Raw genomic sequence first — 21563 nt, forward strand, 5'->3', positions numbered from 1 at the left:
TATTTTTAAAAAAATAATTTCGTAGGTAAACTTGATTTTGGTAATAACCTTTAAAAAAAAATCTTGCTTTGTTACATAGCGACATCCTAAGTTTTATAGTTAGTTCTTTTCCCACCCATCAATTTTTTTCTTTTCCTACCCTTTTTTTTTTTTATACAGGCAGTTTTTCAGGAACTCCAGGCAGTGTAAAATCATCTTCGGGAAGTTCAGTACAGTCTCCCCAGGATTTCTTGAGCTTTACAGACTCTGATCTACGTAATGACAGTTACACTCACTCCCAACAGTCATCGTCAACCAAAGATGTACATAAAGGAGAGTCTGGAAGCCAGGAAGGGGGCGTAAATAGTTTTAGTTCCATAATTGGTCTTCCTTCGACCTCAGCTGTTATTTCACAGCCTAAAAGCTTTGAGAATTCACCTGGAGATTTGAGTAATCCCAGCCTTCCAACAGCAGGATATAAACGGGCTCAAACTTCTGGCATAGAAGAAGAAACTGTAAAGGAAAAGAAAAGAAAAGGAAATAAACAAAGTAAGCACGGGCCTGGTAGACCCAAAGGAAACAAAAATCAAGAGAATGTTTCTCATCTCTCAGTATCTTCTGCTTCACCAACATCATCTGTAGCATCAGCTGCAGGAAGTGTAACAAGCTCTAGTCTTCAGAAATCTCCTACATTGCTCAGGAATGGAAGTTTACAAAGTCTTAGTGTTGGCTCATCTCCAGTTGGTTCAGGTAGGGATATGCCAGTTGTTTTTCCTCCCTTATTTCTGTCACCATCCTTTCTTTATCCCAAAAAGTAAATTCATTTAAAACTTGTTATGATAACGCTTTGGCATTTAATTACCCTAATTTTAGAATGTCTTATGATCTTTAGAAAAACAGTTTTGCTTGTTGGAAAAGTCCATCACTAATCTGATGTTTCTTAACTAAATATCGGCAAAATAGTATATTGATCATTCTTTTCTTATGAAGCATCATAAATTTCCCATTTTTATTGTTTGCTTCACCAATTCAGAAATCACATTTAGGTTTTGAGAGTTTTTGCACTATGTTCTTGAACTACTTTTCTCTAAATTTTAATTAGTCTTCATTTCCTTAATTCAGTATACAAATACTACTTGAATTACTCGATCTATTTTTTAGTCAGCCATATATAATTTAAATTTATACTCTTTAAGTATCACTTATTGGGCCTCCCCAGTGGCGCAGCGGTAGAGCGCTGGGTTGCGAAGCTGCCCGCAGCCTCTGCGGCGCCGGTTCGATCCCCGGCTGCTCCCTGGCCACCGGAGGAGGGTCCCACATGGCGCGCAGACCTCTCCTGCTCCCCGCTCTGGCTCTGGTGAATTCTCTCACCCTCCTGCGCTTCTGACTGTACCCAGTGCATGTATAAACAAAACAAACAAACAAATAAATAAATAAAACATGCCTCTATTAAAAAAAAAAAAACAACTACTATGAGTATCACTTATTTCCGGAGATAAGTGAAAGATTTTTATTCTTTCTGTTTTCAAGTACATTTAACAATTTTTGACATTATAATATATGAATGAATTTATGTATGTTATTCACACCATTTGGGATGTTTCATTAACCTGTACTTTATATTATAAATCTTATTTTCACTTAAAAATATTAAGATGCATGTTTTTACAGAAATTTAAGTTTAGATTAAGTGTCAACATTTATCTCAAATTGCATCTTGAATTTGAAATCAGTGATTTTAAGTATTGATTATAAACCTCATCGCCTTTGGATTTTTTTATTTTAGATTCCTAATTGTAGAATTGATGAGATTTTGGCTAAGGTAAACTATTGTGGATTTTCCTTTTTTTTGGCTTTTTTTTATTTTTATTTTTAAATTTTATTTTTATATTCCCCATACAATTGCAACCCCCTTATTTTGACCCCAGTCCCCCCTATTTCTGCCCCCCACCCCCATAGTGTGTCTCTGGCTCATAGTTGTTTGTTAAACTATTATGGATTTTATCAGTTCTGTTAGCTGTGAGGAGAGGTAGGAAATGGTATGGGAATATAAATAAATACAATTTAAACAAAGAATGTTCATATATATATTTCATGAATGTAAAATTTTGGATTGTTTTTATAGTAATGCAGATATTTCATTCTAAGAAGAATTTGTATAAAGGTCAAATGTGGAAAAGAGTAACTATAGCTACCGTTTGTTTTGTGCTGGGATCTACTGGCTTGTTTTTTATTTATTCATTTAATTTTCACAATAGCTTTATGAAGTAAGGGCCTTTAATGCCTTTATTTTAATTGATAAAACTGAGGCTTACAAAAGTAAAATAAGTAGTCCATGATCACACAGCCAGAGTTTTTCTCCCTCTATTTCTCATAGCTAGCATTAGTAACTTGTAATAAAGTAGATTTCTTGATATATTATTTGGAAAAGTGAGTGGAAACAATGGAAGGTTTGTTTCATTAGTACTAGAAAGAATGATTTTAGGGCAGGCTTTCTTAATCTCGGAGCTATTGACATTTGGTGGGGACATTCTTTGTCGTACATTGCTGTCTGAACATTGTAGGGTGTTTTTCAGAATCCCCAGCCTATATTCCCTTGGTGCTAATAGCATCTCATGGTACCTACTCATTCCTAGGAAATAATTAAAAAAAGTCTGCTAAGGGATGGAATTGCTCAGGGTAAAGAACCACTGTTTTAGAGGGCGGGTCTAAAAATTGCAGTGAGAAATAAGCTTGTTCACTATGCATTTTATTTTTATGTTCACTTTGAGCTAGAAGGACTTAGCAGTTAGTCTTCCTTCTAGTCACAAAGAGTAAATTTACTTGGGAAAAAAATGAGTTCATATTTATTAGATAAATGAGTAATTAGATAAGTAACTAACTGAGAAAATGAAACCTAAATTTAGTCAGTGATAATAGCCAATTTTAGGTGTGGGAAATAGTATTTTTTACATAATCATTACTCTTAAAGGGCAATACTTATATGTGTATATATATAATATATATAGGGCAGAAAAATATTGTTTTGTATTCCTTTCAACGCACCACTAGGTCAACAGAAATTTATGAAGAAATTCCCATAAATATTAATATCTCATGGAAATCAATGACAACAATTTTAACCTGCCAGTTTGCTTTTTCTTCAACCTCTCTGAAGAATATTTTGTTAAAGTGAATACTGTAATTATGGAATAAGATTACTTAAAACTGTTTGCAATATTCTTTATTTTTATATATTAAAATTTTGTACATTCTAATTTTTAATGACTAGATCAGAGCACTGACTTATTGATAAACATAATAATAGTTTGTTCTTACCTAGAATAGTGACAGATTTAGAAATTATGCCTTATCATAAGAATTACTAACTGCTATTAAAACTTAGTGTGTGTATCACATACTTGAAAATCATCAGTTATTTGATAAAAGAAGAAACTGAGACAGAATTCTCAATCTCTAAGTGATAGAGCCATGCTTTTTCTTAATTCCATGGAAAATTTAAAATTCAGGGGATCTTGTTATTGAGGGTCTTAAAATCTCGTTAGAATAATATCAGCAGTGAGATTAGTGAGAGCTCTTGAGTCAGTAATTTAACTTAGAACAAGTGTCTTACTGATATAAAAATATTCTGGACTAATTTTAAGTTGAGTACTCATTTAGTAATTGTAAAAGCAAGAAATTTTTCTACCCATACAAATAACTCAGAAGGAGAAAATTCAACTGTGTGCTGTTTTCAAGAATTGTCTTTCATGATGCCCTTTAAAAGATTTGTCTTAACAACAAGCCAGTAATTTAGTAATGATAACAAGCTTTGTGATTACCTCTTGGTTATTATGTTGGGCTGTAACATCCACTATAATTTTAGCTCCATGAGTTTAGGGGCTGCATTTGTCATGTTCACCACTGTCCACTCACTGCCAGGGCTTGCTTTGAACATAATTAATGCTAAACAAATTTTTTGGTGGGGAAAAAAAGAATGAATACTATTCATAATCACTGAGAATTTACCATGTGGTTACTACTACCCAGGGTGATTTTGTACTTGCCTTACAAATCTTCATAGCCAGGTTATAAGTAAAATTATTTATTTGTATGAAAAGCTTTTCACATTGTATTATTGGCCAGTTTAGGATGTATAATTCAGTTGGAAATGACTATGGAGAATTACATTGAATTACACTTTGGAGTAGACATTTAAAAAAAAAAAAAAAAAACAACAAAATTACCAGAAAAAAAAGTAAAGGTGTATGTGAGGGATAAATTTAATAGAAATAAGAAGTTTGTGTTTGTGGGATAGTTAGAGATATTGTTGATTAAATGGGGGGGGGGTATGGTTTTGTGGAGAGTTGAATACCAAGTTGAAGAAATCAGACTAACAGACTAGTTGTCTTTCTTCTAGAGTATTATCCTCAGCTTTATTCCGACAATTTACTATCACTAAAGAATTCCATGAACAACAACAACTGAAAATATGTTGCTTTAGTTAGCGTATAGTCATGGTCATATCTTATGTTTGAGAGCACCGAAGAGTATTTTAATTGCTGTCTCATTTAATTCTTGTAACAACCATGTAAAACGGACAGTACAGCTGTTGTTGTTATTTCTCCTGTTTTACTACAATTAGGATATAAAGCAGAAGTAAAGTCAGGTTCTTATATGAGTCTCTTAAAACTGTTAAGTAGCAGCACCAAATTACAATAATAGAAATTCTCTCAACACATTCAAATTATAGCAGAATGTGCATAGCAAGATATTCATTCTAGGAGGCCCAGAAAATACGTATAAACTCCTTTTCCAATCAGGGGTTTGGATTGTAAGAATTTTATTAAAATAAATTGAAATGCGTTCTGATAAAATGACTTACTATTTTATAGTGATTTGTACAAAATAGAAAATTAGTGTGTTGTCTTAAGTGACTACTAGTTGCTGTAAGCTTGGGCTTATAGATTATATTAAGCTTTTGATTGAATTCTTTGAAAAATATTCTTTTGAGATTTTAACAAGTAGATAGATAACTGGGCCTTTGAAGCATCAAAATTAATAAACTACTAGGAAGAGTTGACATGCGTTTTTGTCCTTTCCCTCTTTTTCTATTTATCTCTGTTATGAGAGTTTATGACTTATTTACTAAAGTGAAAGTAAACATTTTTTTTTCTTCACAGAAATCAACTTCTTGTTTTCTCTGAGGAAAACCCTGGTGTTCATTAAATTAAATCAAGGAGGTGTTTGTTGGCTTAGCATTAACTTACTTTCTTTGATTACACAGTGTCCTTTCAAAGTATACATATACAGTTTTGTTTTTTTTAAATCTTAGTTACTTGTTCTTTAATGTTGTCATACCTTTCTAAGTTAAGAAACTTGAAATTTGTTTCAGTGATGGAATTCTTTAGTGGTGATAAATATAGATTCTTGAAAGGTACTCTATTGTTTGTGATCCTGTGTACTTAACCTTAAAGTCTTAAAATTTTCAGGCAGACAGTTATTAAAATGAATAGATGACTTCAAAAGAAGTTTGTTCTTGTTTTTACTGAAATACTAGGGTTATGAAATTTTAATTTGAGCATGTATAACTATGAGAGAGTTTTTGTTAAATACATTTCTATTTATGTCATATCTACTGAGGTTGGTAAAATGAAACTGAAAATTATTTTTCTGGTAAAATATTTTAGTAGGAACTGATTCTATAAAGAAATAAGGGAATCACAAAGACATAAATAATCTAGTAAACTCAAAACAGTGTAGTTACTATTTTACAGTACAATAATGTAGATTAATGAGTAGGCATAGTTAATGAACATAATTCAACTTCTTTTTAGTGACTTCAGGTTCATGTTTTTATATACATTGATTCTTTTTTCTTATAATTAATAGCATTTTGTCACATTTTTATATACATTGATTCTTTTTTCTTAGAATTATTTTAATAGCATTTTGTCACATTATTTATAGCAGCATAAGTTCATAAAAGATTTTTAAAGCTGGTTGATGATTTAGTCTTGAGTTTTCTATACTCTTAACTAGTAGAGGGCTGGAGTTGACTTTAATAGACCTTTTTTTTTTTTAAAAAAAAAGATTATTTATTTATTTATTTATTTATTTATACAAGAACTGGGGTACAGGGTACAGGCCAGATCCATGGGAGGGTGAGAAGATCACAGAGACAGAACTGGGAACAGAACAGGTAGACTGGCGAAATACACTGCGACAGGAGAGGTCTGCCGCGCCATGTGGGACCCTCGCCGAATGGCTGGTATCGAACCGGCACTGCAGAGGCTGCGGACAGCTTCACAGTGTGGCGCTCAACCGCCTGCACCACCAGGGGAGGCCCGACTTTAATAGACTTTCTAATTTAGAGTTAAAATCAAACTTTATTTCAAAAAGTTAGATTCATGAGTAGCATGTCAGGAGTCGTATATACCTTCCAAAGCTCTCATCATCCTGGTTACCCTCCTTGTTTACTTTCACTTATACATACCTGTCTGTTTTATTTATTTATTTTTGCGTGGAAGAACTGGGGTGTAAGTCAGGGGTGTGGGGGTGAGAGGATTCACCAGAGACAGAGTGGGGAGCGGAACAGGCATCTCTGCTGAAATACATTGCTGAGGGGAGAGAGAAAGAGAGAGAGAGAGTGCGCGCTATATTCCAATTTTTCCATTCCAAACAACTTCTATTGCTTTATAATGTATTATGTTGTATACTTCAGTAGCCCTCATTATTCCCTTTTTAAGTCTCACTTGTATTGAATTTGTTAATAAAGCATTAAGGTGGTGAATTCTACTACTACCGTGTCCCATTTTTGAGTGTCCTTTGGAAAGGACTTATACTGAACAGGTCTAACAGTAGTTAATGTAAAGTTTTTTGTTTTGTTTTTTTTTACCAATACATTGATTGCAAATGAGTGTTGTCTTGCTAATCCTAGTACCTTGCTTTGTCTTTATTCTTACTTAGTTTAAGTGCTTCAGAGTGGGCCTATGATTAGACTTCACTTCTAAGATACATATATGGGTAGATGGTATGAGTGCTGGTTGCCTCAAAGGTTCTGGGGTTTTTTTTTATTTATTTTTAAGATTAATTTTTATTTATGCATACAAGAACTGGGGTGCAGGCCAGAGGTGCAGGGGGTGAAAAGATTCACTAGAAACAGAGTTGGGAGCAGAACAGCAGACTGACTGAAATACACTGCTGGTGGGAGCAGTAGGCAAGAGCAGTAGGCCTGCTGCACCATATAGGTGCTGGTGATTGAACTCAGGCTGCAGTGGCTACTGATAGCTTGATAATGCTGAGACTTAACCACTTGCACCGCCAGGGAGGCCCTGTTTGTGTTTTAGATTTATTACTTTATTGTAAGATCTGTATATATTTTACTATTTTGCATAGAAGAACTGGGGTGTAGGCCAGAGGAGTGAGGATGAGGGGAGAGGATTCATCAGAGACATAGTGGGGAGCAGAGCAGGTGGGTCTGCTGAAATACATTCTGAGGGGAGCAACGGGCTAAACAGGAGAGGTCTGCTGCAACATGTGGGTCAGCTCCCTGGCTGTGGATGAAACTCAGGCCTCCTGGACCATAGTGGTGGTATTGCTACTTTAGGCCACCAGGGAGGCCCCCAAAGGTTCTGTTTATATATGGTTCTTCAAGTCATGTTTTTGCTAAATAATGGCCAGAGAAATAGCAGGTATCCTTTTTAAAAAAATATCTGGCCAAAAGTGTTTAGCCATAAGGTAATACCAATTTAGCAGGCCGAGTCCTTTGAGTCACAGCCTTAATCTTAGTTTAATCAATTATTTTTTCCTTTAGAATGTCATAAAGAAATTTATGTCCTATTTTCTGAGTAGCTTTTTTCTTTTAGCAGTGTTTTATTGCCTGATATAACCCTCTGCTTATTCTCCTCATAAGGGTAGAATAAGAGAGTAAGAATATTTGTTATCATTATCAAAAATGAAAGGCATATTGGGGCTTCCCTGGTGGCGCAAGGGATTAAACACCGCACTATGAAGCAATCTGAAGCCTCTGCAGCATGAGTTCGATTCCCGGTCAGCCAGGGAGAGCAACCCACGTGGCGCAGCAGACCACTCCTGTCTCTCCTGCTGCTCCCCTCAGCAGTGTATTTCACTCAGTCTGCCTGTTCTTTCTGTTCCCCGCTCTGTCTCTGGTGAGTCCTCTCACCCCCTGCATCTCTGGCTTGTACCCCAGCTCTTGTATGCATAAATAAATAAATCTTTTTTTAAAAAAAAAGAAAGGCATAAGAAAGTAAGCTGAGTATAGTCTATTGAGTTTTATAATGCTATATATCTTAATGGATTTCTGTTCATATATAAACTAAATAATTACCTTACTTAAATTGTAATTTCTAACTGACCATAGCATTCAAATATTTTTTGACAGAATGTTCTTACTAAGGAATTATGTAAAGTATTAGTTTATCATACTGCTTTAACTCCCTTTTATTAGTAAATCCATGTATTCTTAGACACTTGTTATACACACACACACACACACACGCCCCTTAAGATTTGTGAGGATTCCTTCACATTTGGTCCCTCCTACCCTTCATAACCTAGTTACTAGCTTATTATTTCTGTTCCCACAGCCTAATTTGAAGCTGGATTTTTAGATGAATGTTTTCTTGTTTTTCTGGCCTGCTTCTTTTTCCACCCTTGAGCCACTAGCAACTTCTTTGCTGATTTCCTTTCTCCTCCCTTCCAACAGAAATTTCCATGCAGTATCGGCATGATGGAGCTTGTCCAACAACTAGTAAGTTGTCGAACTGGGCTGGTAACCCAGGCTTTTTGCCTCCTGAACCTCTAAATTTCCAAAATGCAATTGGTTCATAATATATTTTTTTTCATACAAATGTATTTTAATGTACTTTGTCCTGTGTTCAGGATCCATACTACAGTTTAAATTTTCACTAAATTTTAATTATCTTGACCTTTTAATATTGTGTTTCCATTATAGAATTGTGATTTCTATTTCCCAATGAATAATATTTTCAGAATTTTTATTTCCACTAATCTTAATGTTGATATATTTTTTCAATATTTTTATTGGCATTAGATAGTTTTCATGCTTAAACCTCTACATATATTGAGAATGTCATACTGAACTTTAGGAAATGTGTATGTCTTTGCCTGGATTAGATGATAAAATGGGTTTTTCCCTTTATATTTGTTGAAATTGGTGACCAAAGGGAGATTCACCTATATAGAATTGCATCCTATAGATACTTTTAACAAGAAAAACTTTACATAATTGGACTACTAAACATTTTTAAAAGTTATAATGTATATATTTATTGCTAAGGAAATTTGTTGTCATTATAACAATATCTCTAATATTGCTTAAACTTAGTAGGTAATAACATTGGCAAATAAAATACAGTTTTTAGAAATTTATACCATGTAAAAATGGAACCAACTTGCAGTTTTAATGATTCAAGAAATGACACATAATAGACTTATTGAAATTTTATTGATTCACTCTGTATTTCTTTGTGTGTTTGAGAATGATCTTAACCTGAAGTCCTTTTTTCCTCACCTAAAAGCTTTTTCAGAGTTGCTGAATGCAATACACAATGGTAAGTTTTATTAGAATCTTCTCTGGTGATTCATTTATTATAGAGATTGCCTATATAGAGAATCCCAATTGAAAGCTTGCATGTTCTGTTGATGAGATGAGATCTAGTTCTGTAGTAAGTCAGCTATTTAACCTTAGTGATAACTAGATTGCTGTCTACAAGGATAATAGGTCAATATAGTTCATCAGTTGACTTTTATTGTCTCTTTGTAAGGCAGAATGAAATAGTGTTGTTCTAATTTTATGAGTCTTTTTTTTTTTTTTCTTCAAATAGTCTTTCCAGCCCTCTTGAGCCCTCCCTTGCCAGTACAGTTAGTAATTGGTACCTACATAAAGAATTTGCCTATTCTTCTACAACTTACTATGTTAATTTTAAGGATTTAAAAGAGTATATATACTCTTTCAGAATATAGACTATTCTAGTATTCTATATAGTATATAGAATTTATTATTTTATCCCTTTATTCCATATAGTGAATATATGAAAAATAGCCTTTTAAATTATGTCTAATTTGGAACCACATTTTTAGTTACATCTTCTGCAGGTTTGAGTAAGGAAATCAGGATACAAGGCAGATGCTACCATTTTTCACTTTTGTAATGTTATGAGAATTTCTTTAGTTTCCCAAAATCTTCTTTAATCCTTTGACACTTAAAAAGGTTTTTTTCTTCTAGTGTCAGTCATCTTTGTTGATTTTTCAGTTTTTGATATAATTCATATAGTCAAGACTGTATGATTTTAAATAGTTTTCTAAAATATCTTCATTAATTTTATAAAATCATGCATATTTTGCTAACAGTTTAATTTACTGTCCATTTACATTGTGTTTGGATTGTATTGTCAAATGTTTACAAATCTACAGCTAGCAAGAGTCTCTAGTGGCATGAAGAACAGACATAGCCAGTCATGTTAAATTGAGATTGATGTTGGTCAGGAATCTTCCAATTTATTTTATAAGTGACCACTTTATGACATACATTTATTTATAACTTGGTTCCTTATGTAACCTGAAACTGCAGACTTAGACAATGAATACTGCATTTATGGAACTCTTTAATATTAAAAGTATGGAGAATAAAAGGGATTGGAAGCATTCTTGAGAATAAACTGAACATGTGGCCATTCTTTGGTAGGGAAGTGAAAAACTGGGGATTTAACATCTTTTTCAGTTGCACAGGTAAATTTAGACTTGTTCTTTAATTCTTGGACTATTAGAATTTAGATGCATGCTGACATTTATTAAAGGTATACTTGAAGTAAAAATAAAGTAGACATTATGGAAAGCAGTTGTGAATGAACTATTTCACATATCCTTTGCCATTAACTGACCAAGTACTTAAGTTATGTTAATTGAATGTCAAAATTGACATTTGTTGTATGAGTTCCTTATATGCAGTTAATATTATGGAACTAATGTAACACAGGTTTTCTTTAAAATTTTGGGTTTTATAAGATTATATTTGAGAAAGAGCTCTGTAATAATATGATCAGATGCTTGTGTTTTCTTAGTCCTATAATACAGGGAGCAAACAAATAATGGACTTTTATTTTTAAATGCAAAGACAATTGTAGGATTGGCACCTAATGAAGTGATATTTAACCGTCGGTAGATTGTGGAGAGTTTCCAACTTGGTTGGAAAATTTATGTTTGTATTTTCCTTTTTTTCCTAGTGTTTTTTTTTTTTTTTTAATATGGTAAAATACATTTAACATTAAATTTGCCATCTTAAGCATTTTTAAGTATAGATGAATATTGCTAAATAGGTTTACATTGTTGTACAACCTATTTCCAGGACTTGGAAACTCTAGCATTAAACAATATCCCTACTTCTCCCCATAGCTCCTGACGGCCACCATTCTACTTTCTATTTTTATGAACTTTGCTTTTATAGATACCTCATATGAGTAGAAACATATATTCATGGTTTTTGTGACTAACTTATTTCACTTAAAGTCGTCTCGTTCATCTATTATAGCATGTGTCCACATTTATTTCCTTTTTAAGGCTGAATAATAGTCCATTGTATGTATATACGTACCATCAATAAATGTTTATTTTTACCTGCTGATGGACATTTGGGTTGCTTCCACCTTTTGGCAGTTGACAATAAGCTGCTTTGAACATGGATATCCAGATGTCTGCTCGAATTTCTGTCTTATCAAGAAGTGCAGTTGCTGGATCATATGATAATTCTATTTTTAATATTTGAGGAAGCACTGTACTATTTTTCATAGGGCCTGTACCATTTTGCATTCCCACCAACAGTGCGTAAGGGCTATAATTTTTCCACATCCTTGCCGAAATGGTTTCTTTTTTTTTAAAAAAAAAAAAGATTTTATTTTTACTTATTTATGCATACAAGAACTAGGGTGCAGGGCAGAGGGTTGGGGGTGTGAGGATACACCAGAGACAGGATGGGGAACAGAACAGGTGGATTGACTGAAATACATTGCTGAGGGGAGCAGCAGGCAAGACAGGAGAGGTCTGCTGCTCCATGTGGGTAGCTCCCTGGCTGGTGCTGCGGTGGCTACTGATAGCTTGATAGTGCTGAGACTTAACCCCATGTGCCACCGGGGAAGCCCCTTACTATTTATTTTTTGGATAGTAACTACTGTAAAGGGCTTTAGATATCAAATGTTATGTTTAAATTTTTTTCATTATATTTTATTGAAAAAACTTGAGACACTGGGAGAGGAAGGAAAAATAAGAATACACATATCATCTTACTCTCCTGTATTTTCTAGGTTGCTGTAATAAATTATGACAAATTTATGATCTTATAGTTCTGTAGATTAGAAATCTGACATATACCTCAAAGGTTAAAATGAAGATGTTGGCAGGCTTTGTTCCTTAAGGCAATAAGAGAACATGTTTCCTTACTTTTTCTAGTTTATAAGAGAGATTGCCTGCTCTCCTTTCCTTGTGGCCCCCATTCTCCATCTTCAAAGCCAGCAATATTGAGTAGTGTCCTTCTTACGTTTCTGTCTCGTTCTCAATTAAAAGTTTATGGGTCTGATGATTAGATTGGACTTACCCAAAGAATTCAGGATAATCTCCCCATATCAAAGTCCTTAATTTAAACATATTGGTTAGTCCCCTTTTACCATGTAAGGTAACATAGTCACAGATTTGGGGCACTAAAGGATAGACACTTTTGAGAGAGGGGAGGCATTCTGCTTATCATATCTGCTCAAAATTGTGCTCCCTGCCTTATTTCAAAAAGTAAAAAAGCTGGGCCTCCGTGGTGGCACACAGGGTTAAGCAATGCACTGTGAAGCAAAACAAAGCCTCTGCAGCATGAGTTCAATCCCTGGCCGGCCAGAGAGAAACCTACATGGTGAAGCAGAACTCCCCTGTCTCACCCACTGCCCCCCTCAGCAGTGTATTTCAGTCAGTCTGCCTGTTCTGTTCCCCGCTCTGTCTCTGGTGAATCCCTCCCCCACCCACCCTGCATTCTGGACTGTACCCCAGCTCTTATGTGCATAAATAAATAAATCTTTTTTTAAAAAAGTAAAAAAGCCATTTACAGGGTTAAGATTTGTTAACACATGCATTTTAAAAATAAGTTTGGTTTTAGCACCTTTTTGGTTAACTTTTTCCCCTTATATTACTGGTGATCAGTTCTAGTTGTCAGTTCTAGGTATGAAATAACAGAAATCCAACCTTGTTAATTTTAAAGAGATGATTGGCTTTATTAAAAGATTCATGAATCAGGCAACATCCCATCTAGCAGTGCAAAGAGTTGTACAAATAGAATGTTTTCATAGACAGAAAGAGTGTGGAACAAGAAAAGAAAGATTATTTCAGGCAAAGATACCTTCTCTTAGGGAATGCAGAAGGATTAGTGGTGTTTTCATGTATTACCTCACCAGTGCTGACCAGGAATTTCCATATTGATTAGTTTAAAGTCCTACTTTTGGGAGAAGTTAAAACTGCAGTTAGTGTATATACCAAGTCTTGGAGGGGCTTGGCACAAATGACTCTATTTTGGGCCTGTTTCTTTTTTTAACACAGGACACAGGTTTTTATCTTTTTTGATTTCATTGTAGAAAAATTGCTGACTATTCATTTTGAAGCTTTTAATATTCTACTACAACATTCTCCCTTTTTTTTAAATTGTAAAAATTTCTCTCAAATGTATAGAAAAGTACAGATAATAACACAGACATCATGAATTCAATGCAGATTTTACACCTGTTAATATTTTGCCAAATTTTCATGGATCCCATTCCAACTTTTGTTATGACATATGATTCATTAAAAGTAATATGTGGGCCTCCCTGTAGCGCAAGGGGTTGAGACGCAACCTGTGAGGCTGTTCAGCAGCCACTGCAGCACGAGTTCAGCCAGCCAGGGAGCTACCCACATGGTGCAGCAGACCTCTCCTGACTCACCTGCTGCTCCCCTCAGCAGTGTATTTCAGTCAGTCTGCCTGTTCTGTTTCCCACTCTGTCTCTGGTGAATCCTCTCCCCCCACACTTCTGGCCTGTACCCCCTTTTGTATGCATAAATAAATCTTAAAGCAGTATGTATTAGTTAAGTGGTGTGCACTAATAATAGGAACACTCAGTTTAAGATAGTGCTATCAGCACTGTTAAATTGAACCCATGCTCTTTACCATTGTATTCTAAAGGTTAACTACTCTTCTGAATTTTATGTTCCTCTGCTTTGTTTTGTACACATATGTATATATAAAACTACACTTCCTTTTCCTATTTTTATATATTTCTTCTTCCCAGAGTAAATGGTTTTCATTTACTTCTCCAGTAAATTTCTCCAGTAAATTTTCTCCCATTTTTTAATGAGATAAAGTTGACGTAACATAAATATACCATTTTAATAATTCAAAACTGTACAATTTATAGGTTTCTGGTATATTCACAATATTGTACGGCTGTCACCACTCTCTCATATCCCATTTATCCCTCCTCCCATCCATCCCCTGACAACCACCACTAATCTACTTCTGCATATAGGGATTTGCTTATTTTGGATATTTCATATAGAAGAAAATCTTCATAATATGTGGCCTTTTTTTGGTTAGCATAATGTTTTTCGTGTTTTAACAATAAAACATATACATAGTACTTCATTTTTTAAGATGACTGAATAATATACATTGTGTGGATATACCACATTTTGTGCTTTTAGCTATCATCTACACTCATTAAAGTATTTGTCTTTTTGTAACTGGCTTAATCCCAAATCTGTGCCTCCAATGAGTTTGGAATGTTTGGAACTCCAATGAGTTCCAAACACATTTCCAAACCTTAGTTTGTGTGTTTCCGTTCAAACTGCTTATTTTCTTTGGTTCCTTTTATCTGTTTGTGGCACTTAGACTTACAAACCAGAGTTAAGCTAAGGAGTTAAACTAAACTAGACTCTTCTCATTTTCTTGGTCATCATTTTTTTCAAGGGTTTCCCTGCCATTCACCACTTTAACTTGTCTTTTTCTTGTGTTTAATCCTACATAATTCGTCACTTGAACTCTTTCAGCAATCTCCTAATCTTTATGCCTTTATCCAGTCCATTCTTTTTTTTAAAAAAAGATTTATTTATTTATGCATCCAAGAGCTGGGGTACAGGCCAGAGGTGCAGTGGGTGAGAGGATTCACCAGAGACACTGCTGAAGGGAGCAGCGGGCGAGAGACAGGAGAGGTCTGCTGCACTATGTGGGTAGCTCCCTGGCCAGGGATCAAACTCTGCTGCAGTGTCTGCAGATAGCTTCACAGTGCTGTGCTTAATCCCTTGCACCACCTGGGAGGCCCTATTCAGTCCATTCTTAAGGTGCTATCAGAATCAGTGGTCTTTATAAAAATGCAAATCAGGTCATGTTATTGTCTCATTTAAATTCTTTCCATATTTATGGGATAAAATTCATTTACCTTAGCATACCTTATGGAGTTTTTAATAATCTGGCATTTGCCTCTTTCTTTCCAACTGTTTTGCTGTATCAATATAATCTTCTTGTAGTTTTCCTAATACACTCTTGTTCTTTGCAAAATCTATTATTAGATGTTTTTTGTGTCTGCTCATGTGGCATTCCTCCTCTTATCTAGTGAAAGTGGAATCTAAAACTAAGAGTTTCATATCAATTTTTTCTGATACCTTTTGCTGACACCTTTTTGGTACTTTAAAAAAAAAAAGCTTTTGGTTCTTGAATGTGATGTTCTAGTACTTTCCTGTCTCCCAGTCCTCCTAAAAATTCTTTTTGTTTCTGTGATCTATCGCTTAATTGTACTTGTCTCACATTGGTTAAACGTCAAAGAAAAAATTTCTTCTGTTAGACAGCTGAGACTCTGAAGAGTTAAAGACTGGTCTACTCTTAGTGTTTGCTAGAACCTGACATACCTGAAAAGGTTTTATTATATAGAACTTTATAAAATTCAAATGCATTTTTTCATTGAGACTTGTTTTGAAAAATTAATGAAGGTTAAGGACCAAAGAAGTAATGTATACTAATAGTTAAAGATGTTGAGTTTTAAGCTTACATCTTGGTGTTTCTTTGAGATGATCTTAGGATTCATTGGTGGTGGTTCTTTTGGGTGTATGTAAAGTATTCCCTAAATATTTGAAATTCCAGTAAGGAAATAAAGTCATCAATACAAACAAAAATACCTTTAGGAAAACACTTAACTAATTAAAAGAATAAAGCAAATTAAGTCCAGTGAAATTACTTTTTTGTAGCCAGAGAGATTTAGGAAACTGAAAAGTTGAAGAAATAATATTAAAATTTATTGTCCCAGCAAAGGAAAAAAAGAAAACAAAAGGTAGGAGAGAAATATAATATAAGCACCTGTGTGTAAAATTTGAAAACTTTTAAGGCAATTGGTGAAGGCAAAATAGTCATTAAATTTTTTTTTTAAGAAAATATGGAGGGTAAACTTTAAATAGATGTTCATGAAGTGAAATATCTTGCATTACATCGTATTTGGAGAATTTAGATTTCATGATATTACTAAACTGTAAGTGTAACTTCATTCAGCAGGTATACTTAAAATATTTGCATATTGATGAAACTGTGTATACAGGATTACAGTATATTCCAGTTGAAAGTTAGCATAATCATCAGTGTAGTTTTCCTTGTCCTGTTTCACATATGATTTTGCTCTAGTGCTTTCTAGGTTGTTTAATAATTTATCTATTACAGTGTTTTCTTCCTTACCAAACTATAAACTGATGTAAATAGGAGTTGAGTTTTAGCAACTTTTTTTCATCAGTATTTAGCTTATGATCTAACAGACTCTTCATAATTCTTGAATAAACAAATTATTATCAGTTGTTACACAGTCCTTGAATAGACTCCTAGTATAGTCATTTTCTTTAGGAATTAAACTTTGTAGTCTTGTTTCTGTCAGAGTAATAACTTGTTCTTTGCTGTAGTAATAGAATCCTTCATTTGTTTGTATTACAATTCTCACTTTTAACATAATTCTGAAATTGTAGATTAAAGTAGTCAAAGAGGGGGCCTCCCCGGTGGCTCAATGGGTTGAGCACAGTGCTGTGAAGCTGTCCGAAGCCTCTGTGGCGCCGGTTCAGTTCCCACCCGGCCCGGGAGATTCCCACATGGTGTGACAGATCTCTCCTGTCGCGCCTGCTGCTCCCCTCAGCTGTGTATTTCTGTCCTTCTGCCTATTCTGCCCCCTGCTCTGTCTCTGGTAGATTCTCTTACCCTCCCGTGCCTCTGGCCTGTACCCCAGTACTTGTATAAATAAATAAATCTTTAAAAAAAAATAGCTAAGGAGTTTAGATCTATTTCCACAGCAGTACATTGCTAATTGATTTCTGTACCCCATTTACTATGCTTTTAAATTCCCTTTAATAATGGTGCTAATACTTTTAAATTCCCTTTAATAATGGTGCTAATAGTTTGTCAATCACGCTCATTAAACAAATCTCATTTGATGGAGGAGGTAAAGTAATGTCAACCAATTATTCATAGATGTCTTCTATACTATTGAGGATAAGTATGAATGCTAATTTATTTTAAGGATGATCATTCTCCTCAAGAATAGGATCCTACTCAGTTTTGTCAGACTGGTCTGTAAGAAACTAGATCTTTGTTCTTCTGTGTTCCCCTTTCATTTCAGGGATACATTAAGAAGGCAGGGCTCTAACAACAGAGGTGGTATTCTCAGGTATAACAGTGCCACTCTTTATTAATCATTTGAGATTCACTACATGTAATGAGATGTTACTGATGGGTGGAACTGTTTCTGTGAACAGGTGGGGATTGAGAACCATTTGTCTAGCTAATTTTTTATTTTTTTTAAGATTTATTTATTTATGCATACAAGAACTGGGGTACAGGCCAGAAGTGCTGGGGATGAGAGGATTCACCAGAGACAGAGTGGGGAGCAGAACAGGCAGATCTACTGAAATACACTGCTGAACAGCTGGCAAGATAGGAGAGGTCTGCTGCGCCATGGGGGAGGCTCCTGGCCAGGAATTGAACTTGTGCTGCAGTTGCTGCGGATAGGTTCTTAGGTTGCGTCTTAACCCCTTGTGCCACCAGGGAGGCCCCTAGCTAATTTTTTTAAAAATCACTGTAGACTTTAGACTTGTTTTTCCTTCCTACCTGATAAGTTCATCCTCCCTCCTTTCCTCCCTCCCTCCCTCCCTCCCTCCCTCCCTCCCTCCCTCCCTCCCTCCTTCCCTCCTTCCCTTCTTCCCTTTCTTTTAAAAAAAAAACTGGTAGATCCTAAGATACAGTATTACTATTTGTTCCACCTATAAAGGAATTACTATACAGCCTTGCTAAATAATAAGACATATGCTACATAGGTGGTTGGTAATTAGGTAGGTAGGTAGGGAGATAGGGAGATAGTTAAGACAGTAATACTTTTTCCATTTCAGAGTATTCTAGCTACTTTGTCTCTTCCAGCATTGTAAATTCCTGGAAAGTAGCCTTCAAATATTCTTAAGTGCTAAACACAGAAGGTTACCAACATTTGGATGGGCAGTCAGCCACAGGGAGAAAAGGTCATTTTCAGTATGCATGGCAACTACCACGCTGTACAATTGAATTTATAAGGATCTCATTGAAACTGCAAATGACTCAAAACCCAAAAAGTTCCTATTGAGGGCCTCCCCGGTGGCGCAGCGGTTGAGCGCTGGGCTGCGAAGCTGCCTGCAGCCTCTGCAGCACTGGTTTGATCCCGGCTGCCGCAATGGTCCCACATGGCCCGCAGACCTCTCCTGCCACGCCCACTGCTCCCCTCAGCAGTGTACTTTGGTCCTTCTGCCTGTTCTGCTCCCCGCTCTGGTTCTGGTGAATTCTCTCACCCTCTCACGCTTCTGACTGTACTCAGTGCTTGCGTAAATAAATAAATAAATCTTTAAAAAAAAAGTTCCTATTGAGTGAAGGAATTAATGTAAATGAAAATGAATTTATAAGACTTTTAAATTAATCAAATGGTTGTTTCATTAATTATAGAGTATCATGTTTTTCATTTTAATGAAAATGGATTTATAATGACTTAAAATTTTCATAGTTATTTGGGGGAGGGACTTTAACCATACTAATCTCCTCTCTCCCTCCTCCCCATACACACACAGAGACACACACACACACACACACACACACAAAATCTTAAGTATCTGAACTTGTATATCATAATAGTATTTAGCAACTGGTTATTAAAAATTCCACATTGAAATGTTTCTTTTATTTAGTCAGAGATGACAATTTTACACTAACAAAGCAGGAACTTAAATTTATAGGTATGTATTAAATAAAAGCACAGTTCAAAAGATGGAGCTATGTAGTGACAAAAATGAAAACTGAATTCTCCATAATCTTAGATGGTTGGTGGGATGAGCCATTTTATCATGTTCCTATTGTTACACTTGTTTGGATTTGTCAGATCACTTAAGAAGTTGTAGGGTATAGGTTTTAGGATTCCTAATACTATTTCCTGTCTTAAGTTTTTGATTTTTAAGACCACTTTCTACATGTATGACCCTTCTCTCATAACAAGGGAAAGAAGATTCTGAGACCATATTGTATAGTTTTAATAATTCTCTAATTCTATAATATATCTCTCAAATATTTTTGGCTCAGCTGAGATTGAGCATGTATATTCTGAATCCACTACTCTGAACTGATGCATGCTTCTACTCTATCCCTGGCCACCCCCTAAAAAACCCCCAATTTCACATTTTAATAAAGCTGTTCTTATAAACTATGAGCACCTGCAGTTTGGAACTTAACGTCTCCAGAGTGTTTGGCTTTATTTCATTTGACGAGAATATATAACATTCTTTCTGTATATAAGATTCTGATTAGTTGCTTTTCAGGAATTAAGTATATACTACAAATAGATCTTGCCTTTAGAGGACATAAAATCTGAAGGGAAGAGAAATATGTATATAAATAACAGTTTCAAGGTACATGGATAACTGTTTTAGAGATTTGCAGTGCAGTAAGAGTTCAAAGTCAGGGGTAATTACTTTCAACTGAGTGAAGATGTTCAGAGAAAGTTTTTTGGTTTTTTGAGCCTATGCTTACAGAGGATGTAGAATGTAGCTATTTGGATATAGGGCAGGGATCAGGGCTAGACTCCCAATCCCAGTAATACAAATAGTACAAGCAGTGGCTCATAAATGAGAATATATAGGCTGTGTAAAGTGGCAGTGATAGTGATATTTGATATAAATATATATGAAACATAACAGCATTAGATATGACACCAAGGACTTGAAAGTTGTTGGTGTTTGAGTTGGGAAAAAAGATAAAACCTGAAGTTTCATTTGGTTTTAATATATAAGAAGAATAAAATGAATTAATGCTTGAACCCAGAAACCAAAAATATACTGAGGACCTGAATGAGGATAAGGGGAGTCAGACTGATAGAACATATATTACCCAAGAAGAAATGGTAGTAATTGTCACTGAATTGAATGGCAGTAGCTGGGGGATGATTGGTATTTGTTTGCTAGCTGTATATTTAATAGAGATGTTTATTATACACATAAATAAATAAGATTAGAGCATGTACATAAAGACAGTTGGGAGCAGTCTGTATAAAGGTACAGAATTGCAAATCTTAGATTGGTTATGGATAAGAAACATTAATAGAGAAGACAGGTTGGATCAGGTTTCTTTTAAGGTAGGGAAGTCTTAGTAGGTGGAAAGAAGAATGTAGAAAGATAAAGGATTGTTTCAAGAGAGGACTAGTTGATGGACCAGAGAATCTGGAATAGAAAAATTCATCTTGAAGGAAGAGAAGGTATGACTGCTAGTTTAAAAAAACAATCTTCATTTTTAAATCTTCATTATATTGGTTTAATGACTAAACTGAGTATTACTCTCAGGTATATATAGTAACTTAAGTGTTATTCTTTTAGCGTACTTCAAAGTGTTTCAAAGATTACATTAGAGTAATAAATAATGACACATATATGTAAATATTGCACTTCTGAGCTAGGGTTTTTTGTTTGTTTGTTTTGGTAACTCTCAGTGTCTCCTAATAAGTTATCTCTTTAGTTTTCTTTGCCAATTGTGTGTCTGTTTCTCATCCTGTTCTCTTTGTACTCCTAACATATCATCAAAAAGTATCATCAAATAGTACTTTCTATATATATATTTTAAATTAGTTTGAAACTTCTTAGATGTGATTTTTGTATCTAATTTAATATTTTCAAACTTCATCTTTCTTCCTACTGGCTATAGCTTGGTTCAGATCCTTAACTCTTTTAGATTATTTTGTTTTTTTCAGTCTACCTAGAGTTGATCAGGTGGACTGACACAAGCCACTATCTCAGAAATTAAGGTAGACAAGAATGTCATTTAAACACTTATGATGAAAATATAACTGTCAAAAATGTCAGATATTGCTTGTTTTACTGTTAAAGTCATCTTGGGAAAACAAATTATAGTTGGAAATTTGCTTGCTTTAGGAAATCTGACAATAGAGTAAGGACAGTTAGATCATGTTTAAAGATTATTATCTTGATGATAATTCTTTTTCTCTCTATAATGCAATTGATTGCCTTGCCACTTCCTT

At 34.7% G+C, this 21563-nt stretch overlaps 1 protein-coding gene across 9 annotated transcripts in view; it reads left to right on the top strand.

Moving 5' to 3' along the window:
* Nucleotides 1-21563, top strand: part of MLLT10 (MLLT10 histone lysine methyltransferase DOT1L cofactor) — a 200228-nt gene that overhangs the window by 139479 nt on the left and 39186 nt on the right. For 7 of the 9 annotated variants that reach the window (XM_037510692.2, XM_054695132.1, XM_054695129.1 and 4 more), the window contains 3 exons: nt 160-729; nt 8687-8731; nt 9522-9554. In XM_037510692.2, coding sequence (XP_037366589.1) covers nt 160-729; nt 8687-8731; nt 9522-9554 — 648 coding nt within the window. The remainder of the gene's footprint in view (nt 1-159; nt 730-8686; nt 8732-9521; nt 9555-21563) is intronic. The other 2 variants (XM_054695130.1, XM_054695131.1) reach the window with 2 other exon arrangements.

The sequence above is a fragment of the Talpa occidentalis genome, unplaced genomic scaffold (genome assembly GCF_014898055.3).
Source record: "Talpa occidentalis isolate TD23 unplaced genomic scaffold, MPIMG_talOcc4v2.1 talOcc4.14, whole genome shotgun sequence".
Taxonomy (NCBI): Eukaryota; Metazoa; Chordata; class Mammalia; order Eulipotyphla; family Talpidae; genus Talpa; species Talpa occidentalis.